A 16,360-nucleotide genomic window follows, 5' to 3' on the forward strand; every position below is an offset into this window, starting at 1 on the left:
AACTCTGCATAGCGAATTGCCCACTCTAAATCAGGACAATGATAATCCACACACACAATTATGTTATGCTTAAACATAAACACACAAGATTGAGTGTTTCTTTGTTTGTTTGTTTGTTTGTTGTTAAACGTCGCACTCAATGGTCCAGCTATATGACGTCGGTCTGTATAATCGAAACTGGGCCAGACACACCAGTGACTGAAATCATGAGCATCGATCTAGCCAATTGGGATACGATGACATACATGAACCAAGTCAGCGAGCCTGACAGCCGATCCCGTTAGTCGCCTCTTACACCTCAGCACGGGTTGCTGAAGAGCAATTCTAAACCGGATTTTCACGTGTTGAGAGAGTGAGTTTGGTTATCGCCGATTTGTGACAAAATTTCAGTTATATCACTGCGTGTGTGATACGCATCTCAGATGCTTACACTCCTTACGTTTCCTGTACGCCTAAGGGACGTAACTCTGCACGACGAATTGCGAACAAACCGTTCCCACAAAGCCAAAAAGATCTAGCATTGTGCGAGGACAAAGCGATGCATGCCGGTTACAAAGCGATAAGACGCGAGACCCTGATGTCAGCCAAGTGCAACCGGAACCTTCACGGCATACATAATTAAACACTTGTCGACAAGACAGGAATGTGACACAGTGCTGATCTGTTGTTAATGTGTTAAGCTCAGTGGTGTACGTGTGACTGGTTACATACCAAGTATAGTTAAATAATGTATTCATATGGAAATATAAAATAAACTTCATATGACTACATTATAATTAAGTGGTCGGGAGGGATCGTTTATTATATTAAGAAGTGAGGTGTCAGTATTTCTTGGATTATTTATTTACTGGTGACAAAACCATTTACATAATCATAAGAAATCTCTGCTCAAAGCTGAGTATTCTGACGTATACAAAGAAGAAATCTCTGCTAAAAGCAGATTTCGTTGTACGATTCCGATCTATACTCAGAAGAAATTTCTGCTAAATGCAGTCCGTTCTACGATTCCGATGTATTCACAGTAAAACGATATTCTAGGATACGTGTGGTATTCCTGAATAAACTTCATGCCCAGACTAACTAACTGCTGGAATTAGAAATAAAAAGTCAGTGTAGCTATTGATTTCTGCCGTACAAGGTAGAGTGAGCAGCGAAGACCAACACAATCTCAAACCCACTGAGATTCCCTCCCGTACATACAACGGATTTGGCGTCACGCGACCAATACTTCACAACGAAACGAAACATTTGGGGGACGGTTGGTTCAGTGGACAATCTCATTAAAATAATACGTTAGTTCTCGATACCGCTATGTTTAGCGGTAGCGAGAACGTAGATCTGATTTTAATGAGCTTGGCTCAGTGGGCGAAGGCACCGCAATTCACTGTGCAGAGTTGCGTCCCTTATTCGCGCCACAGTTCGCTCTGTGCCCTGTTCCACAAAGCCATCGTACCGCTTCGACTGTCGTGCGTCTACATTAAAGTATGGGAGTTGCGATCATCTTAGAGCTATATTCACTTTGTGAAACAGGCGATCTGGTTTGTCAGCACCATACGCGTCATAATGGTGAGAGTTTATGGCCTGTGTCACTTTAATCTGACACGCCGTGATATTACTGGAATATTTTTCTTTATCCACTTTGCACACAACTCTCTCTTGGCGACATTTATAATGTTAGAGGTGCCTTGTTTTACTATCGCTCTCTCACTAAAACTAAATATTGAAATGGAAATATTTAATTTGACGTAAGATCGCAAAAACCTTGACGTTATTTATATGGTTACACGATTGTTCCTTCAAGAGCCATGTTTTACTATCGCGTAACCTTAAATCAATCCCCAAGTGGGTTGTAATGCTCAGGTTTCCCTCTGACTGTAAATGGGCCGAGAGATATTTCCGTCTTCATGCAGAATATGGCACAAAGGCTTTCAACAGTATCACCAGGACCATGGCGAAAATATGGTCTAATCACATTTCCATGCCGGGACAAACTAACTAAGCAATGAAATCCCAATTAATTATAGCGAACCAGCCTTCTAATATAACGAGGATAAATACCGATGTGGTCCCGTATCAGTATTTACACAACAGAGAGTGAATAACAGCTATTGATCTGGAGATGGATCATTAGGGCCCTAGGGGATGGCCAAAATAGAGCAGGGCGTGGTTTGAGGTTCACGTGGGGCTGACGGGGTGGTCACATGGTGTTCTATTTGGTCACATCCTGCGACACGATGTATTCCGCTGTTAGGAAATGCAGCATTGTGAATTCAATAAGAGTCATTTAGGCAGAATATATTTAAAGTATCTGGATTCACAGTCCCGCAAATGTCTACCAGAGCCAGGAACAGAAACACATGGACAAAATTGTTCTGGTATGTTCTGTATCTGTGACCCGTGAAGATCCGGTTTAGAATTGGTCTTCAGCAACCAATGCTTGTCGTGTGGTAAGAGGCGGGTGGTCGGGATCGCTGACCTGGTTGATGTATGGCGTCATATCCCATTTGCGTGGATTTATACTCTTGACGTAGATCACTGGATTGTCTGGTACAGACTCGATTACCTACAGACCACAGTGATATAGCTGAAATATTGCTGAGAGGAACGTTTAACAACAAACAAACTTCAGACATTAGACTCTTCGTCAAGAAAACACATCAAGACCTCTTTCATTAAATTCTTTTTCTCAAAATTGGTTCAAGCAGGCTGAGGTAGAATTCATCTGGATGACGTTTCCAAAGACGTGCCAAGAGCACGGAAGGCCACAGTCACTACGCTGTCTGTATATTGAAACCATTAAGTGAGTGAGTGAGTGAGTGAGTATTGTTTTACGCCGCTTTTAGCAATATTCCAGCAATATCACGGCGGGGGACACCAGTAATGGGCTCCACACATTGTACCCATGTAGGGAATCGAACCCTGGTCTTCGACGTGACGAGCGAACGCTTTAACCACTTGGCTACCCGACCGCCCCGAAACCATTTAGACCCAAGTACCCGTGTTACAGACATACGACTGCCGTAGTGCTGTTGTCATTAGTGAAACGGGGCCTTGGTGTAACTGAAGCGTTGGGTATATTACACGGGAGGGTTGGCCATGAATTATCAAAATGGTTGTCATATATACAGATATCTACACTGACAAACCCAGAAAAAACTGTTTCCTCACAAGAAACATGAAGTGTGTATATATATTTAACACAGATTCGTCAAATGTTTGTTTCCACCATACATAATTATTTTACCAATGAATAATTTCACAACTGAGTGGGAATGGCTTTATGAATCATTATGTTTTGTTTCATTTGTTGTTGTTTTACATCAAGGTCGCAACATTCCAGCTACATCAGGGACGCCTTTATACGCCTGACACAGTATACTGACCCCGTAAGGCCAGTCCTTGTTGTTTTTTTCCTTAATGCCGAACAGCAGGCAGGGCAACAACAAGTATATGTTTAACGTGTTTAAGTACGAAATGTTCAGGGGATGGAACCTCCGATCTTCCGCTCTACTGAGTGAGTGAGTGTGTTTGGTTTTACGCCGCTTTTAGCAATATTCCAGCAATATCACGGCGGGGGACACCAGAAATGGGCTTCACACATTGTACCCATGTCGAGATTCGAACCCAGGTCTTCGGCGTGACGAGCGAACGCTTTAACCACTAGGCTACCCGACCGCCCCTTCCGCTCTACTGGCAGACGCTCTATCCACTAGACTATGGAGGGGGGTTGGGTCGGTATTTTGAGGAAGCACAATAAACAGTCACGTACATTGACGAACCAACCCCATTTTAGTCGCCGACCAGGGAATACTTGGGACTTTTGTGACCCGGATGTCACACATGGTGACGCATTATGGAGCAGGGCTAGTCCAGCAATATCGCGGCGGAACACCAAGAGTTGTTCTCATATACGATGTACCCAAATTTCAACACTGAAATCCTCCGAACGGTAAATAAAAATGGCCCACCTACTCATCTGAGGAACTGTATCAAATAACAAAGAGACGTGTTATCAAATTTAATAAAAACAAATGTTATGATTTCAAGGGAGGAAAAGGTCAAAACATTTTCGAGAGAATGATAGTCTTGGTTCGAGAACACTCCGGTTGTAGGTCACAGAAATATTGCTAACTCACCAATAAACACGCAAGCCCTTCCCAGAGCCAGTGTCAGTACATCTGTACTGATAACTAATTTCGATGATGAATTAATGTTAATAATCCACGACCAGTGAATACCGGATCACATCTACCTAGTTCCTCCTGGGCAGATCGCCCATTTCTGGTAGTTTTTGTCGTAATATTGATGGAATAGCGGCGTAAAACTCAACTCAACTCACATCAGATCAGGCGGATATACGAAACGACACATAACTCATTTTCTTGTTGAGTAATATTGCTGTGCAAAACAGATAGGATCCCAGGGAACGCTTGGATCTAATATGAAAGCAGATCAATCCCCAGTGTGGTTCTCTATTTATTCTAGGGGAGGAATGATGACAGAAAGTCACATTGTGACCATGGCGTACTGCCACAACGAGACGTTCCTTGAAGTTAGGACGTCTCTTGAGGTTAGTCCTTGACTTGATGCATTACTTAACGGTAGTTGCTAACCTTGCAGACACCGGTCTGCGATCACGAGTCCAATAGATTCATCTGAGAACGTGATGGAAATATTAACTTTTGTTCACCTTAGTTATTACCAAGGGGGGAACGTTTTGTTATATTTTGTAGCGAAAAGGTTCTAAAATTGTCTATTGCACAAGTGTGATGATGTACTGCGGTGAAAGATCCCTTGAGATTCGGAATGGTTAGTCCCGTTGGGTACCTAACCGTCAAAACACTTATTCCATTAGATCTAGGTAGTTTAGCAAAACCAAAAGGACGAAAAATTTACCTCGACTGGAATCTCCGAACAGCGATTTTCGACCAGTCCGTGTAGCGGTCAATGTGGAGCGAGTGTCACTACCCTGCTAAGAGCTTGGCCATTATGTCGTCGGTTACTTTAGCGACTGGGCACTGTCTTCATATCCTTTCTGTGCCTTCAGGACATGTAATTCCAGATTTATAAGATGAAAAGCTGATATTGCTCAGTAGTCTCGACGCTATGTTAGACAGAGAGCCACGCTGTTGGAGACACCGCCCGACTCTGCAACTATCGACCAGTCGCGGAGTCTGGGAGCAGACGACACTCAAAAGCTACGTGCGCATTAATACATGTTGAGCTAGAAACCTACACTTTGACAAACATTTCCAACTGCAACATTTAACAATGGTAAATATTGTCATTGTCGTTGATATCTATCGAAAAATGACAAAGGTTTATTGTAGTCGCTTTGGAACTATTTCGTCTGTGTCATCTCTACAAATATAATGTTACTTGTATAGCAGACGACCCATTATCGGGGTACCCCAGATTAGCTGTAAATAAGTTATGTCCCAGAGGAGGTGGTGAGTGAGTGAGTGATTGTTGTTTTCGCCGAGTCAGCAATATTCCATGTATCAGTGACAGGGGAGCTTCTGCTGCTAAAAGAGTCAGCATAATTGTTTCCTGGCGGTGGAGCGAGCTGTTAAATATTTAATATCTATCAGATTTTTTATTCCCGGGTGCTTCAGTAATACATTCTTCATGTGCCATATACTGCTAATCACGCATACTACTAAAAAGAAGTTAAAGAACACCCGAATTTTTCAGATGACAGTAGTTAATCTGTCATGGCCATATATATGAAGCGTATCCAGGTGTGTCACAATGACACGTTCATGTCTGCCAAAGTTCATCAAACTGACACGTGTGTATTGCGTATTTCAGACATCATTCGACGTCATTCTAATTGTGAATAAGTAAAACATACAACTGCTCAAAAGTTAATACCTCATGTTTGCGTAATTGTTAGCAAAACTTTAGAGATTCAACAGCGGTAATTCCGCAAACTTTCCGATTTATTTCCGCAAACTTACTGCGTTAATTCCGCAAGAGAACCGTGTCAAATCTGCGGTGGGATTTCGGAGTGAGTGAGTATGGTTTGACCCCGCTTTTAGCAATATTCAAGCACTATCACGGCGGGGGACACCAGAAATGGGCTTCACACATTGTACCCATGTAGGGAATCGAACCCGGGTCTTCGGCGTGACGAGCGAACGCTTTAACCATTAGGCTACCCGACCGCCCCTGCAATTTCGGAACTGTAACGAGATAGGTGTGTGAGTGCGTGCGTGCGTGCGTGCGTGCGTGCGTGCGTTTACATAGTGTGGAGTGCGTTAAGTACTTCGAATACACTAAATCATGCACAGTTTCAAGGACAACAATATCCAAGCAACATGGCTGCACGGGTATCCGAGTTGCCCAATCAAAACACAGCTGACAAGTGAATCAGTCACTCCGTCACCACTCACACTGAGTACTCGAGATGCTAGTGCCAATCAGCTCCTACTTCTCGTAAATCCCATACAGATACCAGTAAACAGGTATTGAGTGAGTGAAAAGAACTGTGTTAATGTAACAGTCCCCTCGATTATTCCCGAGTAGATTGGATAGAGAGGGTAATAGTCTGCATTAGATCGTGTTTTACGCTGATAGACATTATTAATCAGGAGAAATACCCTCGCTAATCCGGACGGTACCAGTCCCAGGGAAGTCTCCCGGGTATTGAGTTCCAACAGTAAACGGGCTACCGTATTAACGGGTTTTCTGGATTATCGGGGTCTTCGGATTAACGCGATTTCCGGGTTAACTGGGTTTTTTTCTGGATTAGCGGGGTTTCCGGGTTAACGAGGTTTCTGATTAATTGGCTTTCCGGATTATAGGGGCTTCACAGTACAAATATAAAGATGCTGTCCTCTCTTTCATTGTTTCTTTGTAATCCGGGCAATCAATTTATCTGTTAGTATCAGGTTAAATATTACAACATTGGAGTTTTGAAGACTTGAATCAAACTTGCTAGGACTGCTGATTTGTCTGAAAGTAGCTCCCCTTTAACCGCGATGACGGGAGCAGAAACGAATAAACTGCCAACATATATAAAAAGTCATAATACAAAAGTAGTATGACGTTAGGCGAGTTTATAGTTTGCATGAAATAACGGCGTTTAACCAGGAAAACAATCATTCAGTTGTTTCACAACTCTCCGCAATATCTTTGTCAACTCGACACGGAACTGGCTGCCACTGAATGGGGCATTCAGATGACGTTTTGACTTCATGCACCCCAACAATGTGTACTTGTGAAACACTTGTATTGTGTTCTAAGGCTATAGCTGAGAATAGCCGATGGGGAAGGTTTCAGCTGGGACAATTACAAGTTAGACTCACATGACCATTGTTGGGAGTGGAGTGGGAAAACCTTTCAGGAAATGAACCGTGTTCGTGATATGCTGAATAATAGTAACCACGACCAACACAGCTCGACGACGTTGGGCCTTTTTCGAATGCAAGGTCAACAATGTATTTTTCCAAAACAGTTGTCGCATTTAAAATATACTTTATTAGATAAAGAGCACACCGCGACCGGATCCGGGTGATATCTCGGGTTGCCATGACGATGCCAGGACAAGGGTTCATATCAGTAACGGATGGTTCGTAACGCGGGGTACAATGGTTTCTCAATATGATGTTATTACTACCTAATTTGATAATACTTAAACAGGGTATGAAACTCCCAAAAATTTCAGCCAGACCACAGGACTGGCTAGCTGAAATACTTGCCAGCCCTGACCAAAACCTGCCTGCCCACTATAATCATATGTTTCTCAGGATAAGCTAACGGGATTTCTTTTTGGTTACATTTTATCATTCATCTTTACATGTGAAATAATGATTATCATCGGGAAATATTTAGAATATTGTCACAAATGAAATATAACCCGACCGTCGGGCAGGGGGATTTGAAAATCTGGCAGCCCGAGTTGAAATCAACCCGTCTCGGACGGTCGGGCAGGCAGGTATTTCGAACACTGATTTAAAGCATGTTTATCGTAACGGACAGTTGATGAGTATTAGTGAGTGATTAGGTTTGAAGAGCTTTTATTTATTTATTTTTATTTATTTTTAGATGCATGACACTAGTAGATAAGATATGAAAGTAATATTCTAATGACTTATTTCCATCAAGTTTTGGGAGGATTTCCATCAAGTGTTGGGAGGAGTGATTGACATTTTGGTGATAACGGTAAGGTGGTCCTTAATGGTTCATCTTCTCAAGACCCTCCTCTTATAAGGAAAAAAAGAACCAATTCCTCTGTAACAGTGTCGCCGATCTACCCATGTGTCCAGTTATACAGCTTTGAGTATGAACTTGCAATTCGATGGGTGGAAAAACATACTTTTGTGATTTAGCTTCTTATTTGTGAATTGAAAACCGTCACTTAGTTAAAACAATTCTTTTTTTCTTTTCTTTTCACCTTCGCTACCGTCGCCCTAATTACGAAACTGTCACTAAGTGAAACAATTTTTTCCCCTTCACCTTCGTCCACCTAATCACGAAACTGTTACCAAGTGAAATAGTTCTCTTCTTAGTTTCCCCTTCACTATCGCCGCCCTATTGACGAAACTGTCACTAAGTGAAACAAATCTTTTCTTAGTTTCCCCTTCACTATCGCCGCCCTATTGACGAAACTGTTACTAAGTGAAACAAGTCTTTTCTTAGTTTCCCCTTCACTATCGCCACCCTAATTACGAAACTCTTACTAAGTGAAACAGGTCTTTTCTTAGTTTCCCCTTCACTATCGCCGCCCTATTGACGAAACTGTCACTAAGTGAAACAAGTCTTTTCTTAGTTTCCCCTTCACTATCGCCACCCTAATTACGAAACTCTTACTAAGTGAAACAGGTCTTTTCTTAGTTTCCCCTTCACTATCGCCGCCCTATTGACGAAACTGTCACTAAGTGAAACAAGTCTTTTCTTAGTTTCCCCTTCACTATCGCCACCCTAATTACGAAACTCTTACTAAGTGAAACAGGTCTTTTCTTAGTTTCCCCTTCACTATCGCCGCCCTATTGACGAAACTGTCACTAAGTGAAACAAGTCTTTTCTTAGTTTCCCCTTCACTATCGCCGCCCTATTGACGAAACTGTCACTAAGTGAAACAAGTCTTTTCTTTGTTTCCCCTTCACTATCGCCGCCCTATTGACGAAACAGTCACTAAGCGAAACAAGTCTTTTCTTACGAAACTGTTTTGAAACAATTAATGGTTGATTAGAAATTAGAATCACGATCTTTTACTTTTGACATACATGTTCATGATGTACAGTGAAACCTCATTAATCTGAACACGGCTATTCCGGAAACCCCACCTTCCAGGTAATACTGCATGGAACCATACGCGCGGACCATATATGATTCGTTAATCCGGAAATTTGCTAATCCGGACCGTTTCAGCGGGAACGGTGCCGTCCGGATTAACGAGGTTTCACTGTATACAAACATTACCTCATCAATATCAGCCATTGTATCCAAGGGCATATACGACCAGGTACGCTCTACAGCTTCAGTGCCAGTGTTGCCCACACAGCTACATGGGCGTTATGACACGGCCCTCGTCTACTGACAAACTATATGTATATACACGCGGCAAACATTGACGTGAACACTATCAGCGACACACCTGGACAGGTGGAGGATCATCAGGTTTCGAGAAAGCTGTGATTTTCGATAATGCAGAATCACAGCTGGCGCTGAAAAGGCTTAGGCTACAGCAAATGTATTATTTGTACGTGGGAATAGTTTTAAAATAGAAAATTATTACCAAGAAAATAATACGATTAGAAATTAATTACTACCTTTAGATATTTAATTAACAACATTTCGGAAAATGTTTGGGGCAAAAGCAAATTCTCTTCTCGTGTTAAATAAACGGAAAACATACCTAAATCATGGCTTACCTTAAAATTATTTCCATACAAAATTAAAAAGAATAATAGTAAGTTTCTGATTAAACATTTTTCGTTTTGTCGACAAAGTGTCATACACATTTTGAAACACCAAAACCGAAATCATACCATGGATTTATAGCTGTTCTCTGCTTCTTTGACATTTGTCAAACAATGTCAAACGTATATATAAATACACATGTAAGTTATTTGAAGGCTATATTAAAATAAGGAATTTGTTCGTTCGTTTGTTGTTTAACACCACACTCAGCAATAGTCAAGCTATATGACGGAGGTCTTTAAATAATCAAGTCTGGACCAGACAACCAGTGCTTGACATCATGAGCATCGTTCTACACAATTTGGATACGATAACATGCATGAACCAAGTCAGCGAACCTGACCACCCGATCCCGTTGGTCGACACTTACGACAAGCATCGTGGCCTCTTACGACAAGCATCGTGGCCTCTTACAACAACCATGGGTTTCTGAAGAATTATTCTAGCCCGGATCTGCACGGGTGAACAAAAATAAGGAATGGGTGGTATTAAACTGCAGGTGCATATGCCTAGCAAGCCGAATGAAGATCCATTTCTATTGGTCACATGGGTATAATAAGTGAAGCCAATTTCCGGTGAGAGTGGAAGGTCGTTGGTTCGATCCCTGGCCGCGTCATACCAAAACACGTCTGAAGATGGTTCTTGTTGTTTCCCTGCCTGTCGCTCGGTATAAAAGGCTAAAACAAGGACTGTTCGGCACACAGTCAGTAAACTGTGTCTGAGTGGGTGTTCATGTTAAACTGTGGCATGGTACCTCACTGGAATAGCTCTATAAAACAGGATCAGTCCGGACTAGTACAAGCGGACAAGGAGACCTACACACACGTTCATGCACGTCGTTATGCAAGTGAAATAATCTTGAAAGCGATGTGTGTGTGTTTGTGTGTAAATATATGTACCAGTATATTAAGGTAGCGTTAGTTCCTACTATTATTATTGACCGCCTCCGTGGTCTAGTGGTAGAGCGTCAGCCCGGAGAGCGGGAGGTCCGGGGTTAGATCCCCGGCCGCGTCATACCAAAAGACGTTAAAAGATGGTACTTGTTGTTACCCTGTCTGACGCTCGGCATTAAGGGTCTAAAACAAGGACTGGTCGGCTCGGAGTCAGTATACTGTGTCTCAGTGAGGTATTCATGTTAAACTGCGGCATGGTATCTCAGTGGGCTAGCACTATAAATCGGCATCAGTCCGGACTAGTACAAGCAACTACACACACACACACACACGTGCATGCACGTCGCTATATAAGTGCAATAATCTTGGACGCGACGTTAAACCCAATTTCACCTCACCTCCTACTATTATTTGTGGCCTTAAAGCAGGTAGTTCACGATGTGCCAGCGTGTGTGGTATAGCTGGATAACGCCATGCTGGCTCGCAAATCTACAGGGATGATATAGATATATAGATTAAAATGTGATTTGTTTTCAGGACCAAAAGTTGATATATTGCTGTTTTATTGTGAAGGACAACTGTAGCACAACAACAACAACAACACGTCACAACAGTGTAGTTTGTGTCTTTGTGGTGAGGCTGCTGTTTTTGAGCTCCAGTGTACAATGGTTTGCAAACTGCGCATGCCTGGGGCCACGCTCCGGGTACGAAGTCATTTGTTGCCATTGTACCACTCAGCACTGCATCCCAGGCAACTGTAGACACATTCCCACAGAGTGCAGGACAAAGGGATTCTCTTTTTTATCTCCCATGAAGCAACGTGCTTTCGCCATTCCTACAATTTCAGAGAGTCCTTGGGGCACGACGCCGCTTTGAACAGCATTTCTGAGTCAGTTTGATCACGTGTGCCAGCCAAATATTGGATGAAAGGCCAAAGTGAAGCAGATGTGTATGTTTACCATTTTCGTGAAACCAACGGGCATAAATACGGTGTTGACAGCCCAAGTAAGCGATTCCGGGATCCAAACACACGTAGCTTCGCAAGCATTAAACCACTCGGCCACCAGTTTGTCGTTAGGAATGTAGGGTAAAGCAAACACCTGGCGCATGCGTAGACGTGAAATACATTGGTGAAACCGACCAGCACAATATGATCAGCACAAGGAAGATTCTTGGATTCGAACGCTTGACCAGTGAATCCTTACACAGGTAGGGGACGTAACTCTGCATGGCGTACCTCACGGCCTTAGTGAGTGAGTATGGTTTTACGCCGCTTTTAGAAATATTCCAGCAATATATCACGGCGGGGGACACCAGAAATGCGCTTCACTCATTGAACCCATTTCGGCAATCGAACCCGGGGCTTCGGCGTGAAGAGCGAACGCTTTGACCATTAGGCTAACCAATCGCCCATACGCCCTTTGACCACTAGGCCGCAGTGTCAGGGTGGCTGCACAGCTGATACACATTATTATTACATAGCCGTTGTTCTGAAACACGTGGTTAGAAGAAAAATCCGTAGTGGTAGCAGAACCGGTGATCAGACATAAATGCGCTGACGCAACTTGTCACGTTCAATTAAGTGCTTCATTTATCAACAGCTTCACAAGTGTAGGGAAAAGTTACCGGTTCATTAATCAGCGGTCTTATGTCCGGACTAATAAGTACAGGTTGGTCTCCTACTTCGAGGGAAATAGAATCAAACCTTTCCTGAATGCGGGTCGAGGTGACTCTTTTATCACTGGCGTTCCCTTAAATTGTCCTCAAATTCGCGAAGAGCGAATTAGAAGCAGTAGCACTAGACTGACATTCAGTCGCCGAAATAAAGTTATCGTATTTAAAAATATAAACAAAATAAAAGCTAAAATCCAAATGGAGTCCAGAACAATGCTTAATTTCAGGAGCTGAGGCAATCTAGACATGACAAATTATTCTAGACTTAAGTTAGATTTACTTTTTAGTTTATTCAAGTGACTGGGTGACTATAATACAACTTGCATCCCCGATTATCCAGAGTATTATATATACGTTATAATAGAATGGAGGTAAGATACGTTGGAACTAAATTTAGTTCGTTGTAAGCCAGGGTGCCGTTGTACGAAGCGACATTAGCGCTAAGGTGGTCGTATCTCCCATATCTTAACATAGACGACAGTCGTAGCGCTTAGGTTGTTTTGTACAACGGCACCCTGATTCGTTATTTTAATATACAAAACAACGTTTATTAGACATTAACTGCATTAAATGCAAAACCAGCATGGAACAGTCTCCTCACCTCAATGCCATTAAAATACCAACTCTTCAGCCTTAGGTTTGGTTTTAACACAGAAAACCCATCCTTCCACTGATCCCGGGTTGATTCCAGATTAGAATAGGTCCAAACAATATTCCAGATATATTACTGTAAATAATCGAGTTTGGACCAGACAATCCAGTGATTGACATTGTGAGCAACGATCAACGTCGTCGGGGCACCATGACATGCAATCAACCAAGTCATCGAGCCTTGACCACCGGATCCGATTGGTCGCCTCTTACGACCAGCATGGGTTGCTGGGGATCTATTCTAACCCGGTTCATTTGAGTAGGTACATATTGTAATACATCGTACCTTATCAGATCCGTACTTAAAGTAAACTATTGCTAAAAATACCCTTGACTATTCTGAAGTGAGTGAGTGAGTTTTGGTTTTACGCCGCTTTTAGCAATATTCCAGCAATATCACGGCGGGGGACACCAGGAATGGGCTTCACACATGTCGGGAATCGAACCCGGGTCTTAGGCGTGACGAGCGAACGCTTTAACCACTAGGCTACCCGACCGCCCCTCTAAAGTAATTCACAACCAGGTACATGCAATCGGTAGATCCTTCAAACGTACCATCAATAAAGATGTCAATCTATAATTTACCTCTTCTAAGTCTTCATCCAAAAAGTGATCATTTCACCTTGACCCCTCCCATCCATCACACCCACGATCCAGCCCAATATCCGCCGATTAGCCACTCTGACAGTGTATCCTTCCGCAGTGTGGCGGTAATCAGGCGCATAGATAGTCCCACAAACTAATGGGTTGAGAGCGTCAGTGTCACCGGTTATGGGGAAGCGTTATCATGGAGGCGATACCTACAGGGCTGGGAGTGACGTTCTGTCGCTAAGGTGCTGTTGTGGAGCGGGGATGTAGTGTGTTGTCGGTGGCTGTGTCGGTGTGAGATTGGTCGTGTGTTATTTGAGTCTGTCACTAATTGGGCAAGTTAAAGCGGCACTCGAGGCTAATACCGCCTATGATGCGTTCCTTACAGAACACATTTAAACATGGTTCGTGGCACCTTCCAGCGTCACAACATCAACGTTTGAAATGGCTACCCGTCTGTTATCCCTGGGCCAGTAATAATATTGGGGGTCAATAAGCTTTTAAGTCTCTATCCTGCTGGGCGATTAATAACCACAGCTGCTGTCGGGAAATTGTGCATCTTCGTAAGGAAAAACAACACTGACCAGCCATAAGTTTGGCTGGTGATTTTTTTTACTGCCAGGCCAAAGAAAGTATACACTTGATAAAATACACTTGAAAGTATACGCTTGGCCAAAAAATATACAAGCGTTGTCAAAACGTCACTTGGCTGAAAACAGTCTCAAAATACTACAACCTAAGGTCCAAAATACAACTCTAATACCCGTATCCTAAACATAACCATCGAATTACCACTTCTTGTTTGTTTCATTTTCGTGCCGCCTCCGTGGTCTAGTGGTAGAGCGTCCGCCCGGAGAGCGGAAGGTCCGGGGTTCGATCCCCGGCCGCGTCATACCAAAAGACGTTAAAAGATGGTACTTGTTGTTACCCTGTCTGGCGCTCGGCATTAAGGGGCTAAAACAAGGACTGGTCGGCTCGGAGTCAGTATACTGTGTCTGAGTGGGGTATTCATGTTAAACTGCGACATGGTATCTCAGTGAGCTAGCACTATAAATCGGCATCAGTCCGCGGACTAGTACAAGCAGCCACACACACACGTGCATGCACGTCGCTATATAAGTGCAATAATCTTGGACGCGACGTTAAACCCAATTTCACCTCACCTTGTTTCATTTTCAGTCACCATGAAACATGGGTGTATACTTTATTTTGCCTGGCAGTTTATGTGTTTTGGTGGGGAGAGACGATAAAAGCGTCTCTAACAACACACCATCACTCGTGCACATCAACACACTTAGAATATTTAATGTAGGCCCTTGCTATGTCATGATGAAACTTTATAGATTGTATATATACTATAGATAACTGTGTCGCGCCATGACGATCCTACGATTGTAATATGAAAGAATTTATTTGGAGTAGTGTACATTGACTTTGATGTAATGAAGTTCAACGTCATATTGCTTCATACCACGGGAATCGGCCGAGACAATGTCATCAATGCGGCAAGGCGATGTTATAATCATGTAACCTAGCAACGGAGTTAAACAACATCACGAACATTCAACCATACTCAAATTTAAAAATGAAAATATGAAAGGAACTATTTGTTTTTGATTAAGGAGGAAACATATCCTGACAGTATACTTATATTACATCCATGAAAAAAGTAGATTTGACAACGCCAGCTTTAAATATTGCAAACTAAACATAGGACGTTATTTTATTTTTTTAAATTGTCGCCTTAAAGACATAAAATAAAAAACAATGTCACCCATTTCGTCATCAAAACGGACGAGGTATCCACATAATCAATAGTCCTTCAGAAGTAAGGCGTTTTCTTATGTCAACTCAGCGCTGACAAACGACGACTTAAAGTGCACTAAAATTAAACGGAAAGCCAATGAAGCCGCCGGGGAGCGTTATAATGAGGGTTGAATTACTCCGCCTCCGGTGAGTTATTTATAAACATCTATGACATGAAGCATTAATGTCAACGACGTCTCTGATAAATTGACTGGTATTATAATTAGCAGCAGCGCTGGGACATCATTAGGACGCCTGCATCTTCGTCGTAAATTCTCTACCAGCTTTGATGTTGGTAATTTAACTTATCGGGTCAAACTATTCCATGGGAAGATATCGCATCAGTTATAAGTGATTAGTGTCGTGTTTAATTTCTACACTGACGGTTATATCTCTGGATATCCCATGTAGTTCAGTTATATCACGACATGACTACATTGACGTTATATCTCTGGATATCCCATGTGGTTCAGTTATATCACGGCATGTCTACACTGGCGTTATATCTCTGTATATCCCATGTGGTTCAGTTATATCACGGCATGTCTACACTGACGTTATATCTCTGGATATCCCATGTGGTTCAGTTATATCACGGCATGTCTACACTGACGTTATATCTTTATATATCCCATGTGGTTCAGTTATATCACGGCATGTCTACACTGACGTTATATCTCTATATATCCTATGTGGTTCAGTTATATCACGACATGTCTACACTGACGTTATATCTTTATATATCACATGGGGTTCAGTTATATCACGGCATGTCCACACTGACGTTATATCTCTATATATCCCATGTGGTTCAGTTATAT

The 16,360-nt window shown here is 42.5% G+C and overlaps 1 protein-coding gene across 8 annotated transcripts in view; it reads right to left on the minus strand.

Annotated features, from left to right (window-relative positions):
* Positions 1-16,360, minus strand: part of LOC124144211 (inverted formin-2-like) — a 137,468-nt gene that overhangs the window by 93,288 nt on the left and 27,820 nt on the right. Inside the window, exon 1 of one of the 8 annotated variants that reach the window (XM_048387341.1) lies at positions 13,731-13,840. The exons of 5 other annotated variants lie outside the window; for them this stretch is intronic. Coding sequence is in view for 1 of the 3 variants with exons in the window: in XM_048387335.1 (XP_048243292.1) it covers positions 9,427-9,459 (33 nt within the window). In the remaining 2 variants the exon portion in view is untranslated. Of the gene's footprint in view, positions 1-4,896; positions 5,137-9,426; positions 9,460-13,730; positions 13,841-16,360 lie in introns of those variants that run through there. 2 more of the 8 variants (XM_048387335.1, XM_048387340.1) reach the window with 2 other exon arrangements.

Source organism: Haliotis rufescens, unplaced genomic scaffold (assembly GCF_023055435.1).
Source record: "Haliotis rufescens isolate VD_foot unplaced genomic scaffold, xgHalRufe1.0.p SCAF_7, whole genome shotgun sequence".
In the NCBI taxonomy this organism is placed as follows: domain Eukaryota; kingdom Metazoa; phylum Mollusca; class Gastropoda; order Lepetellida; family Haliotidae; genus Haliotis; species Haliotis rufescens.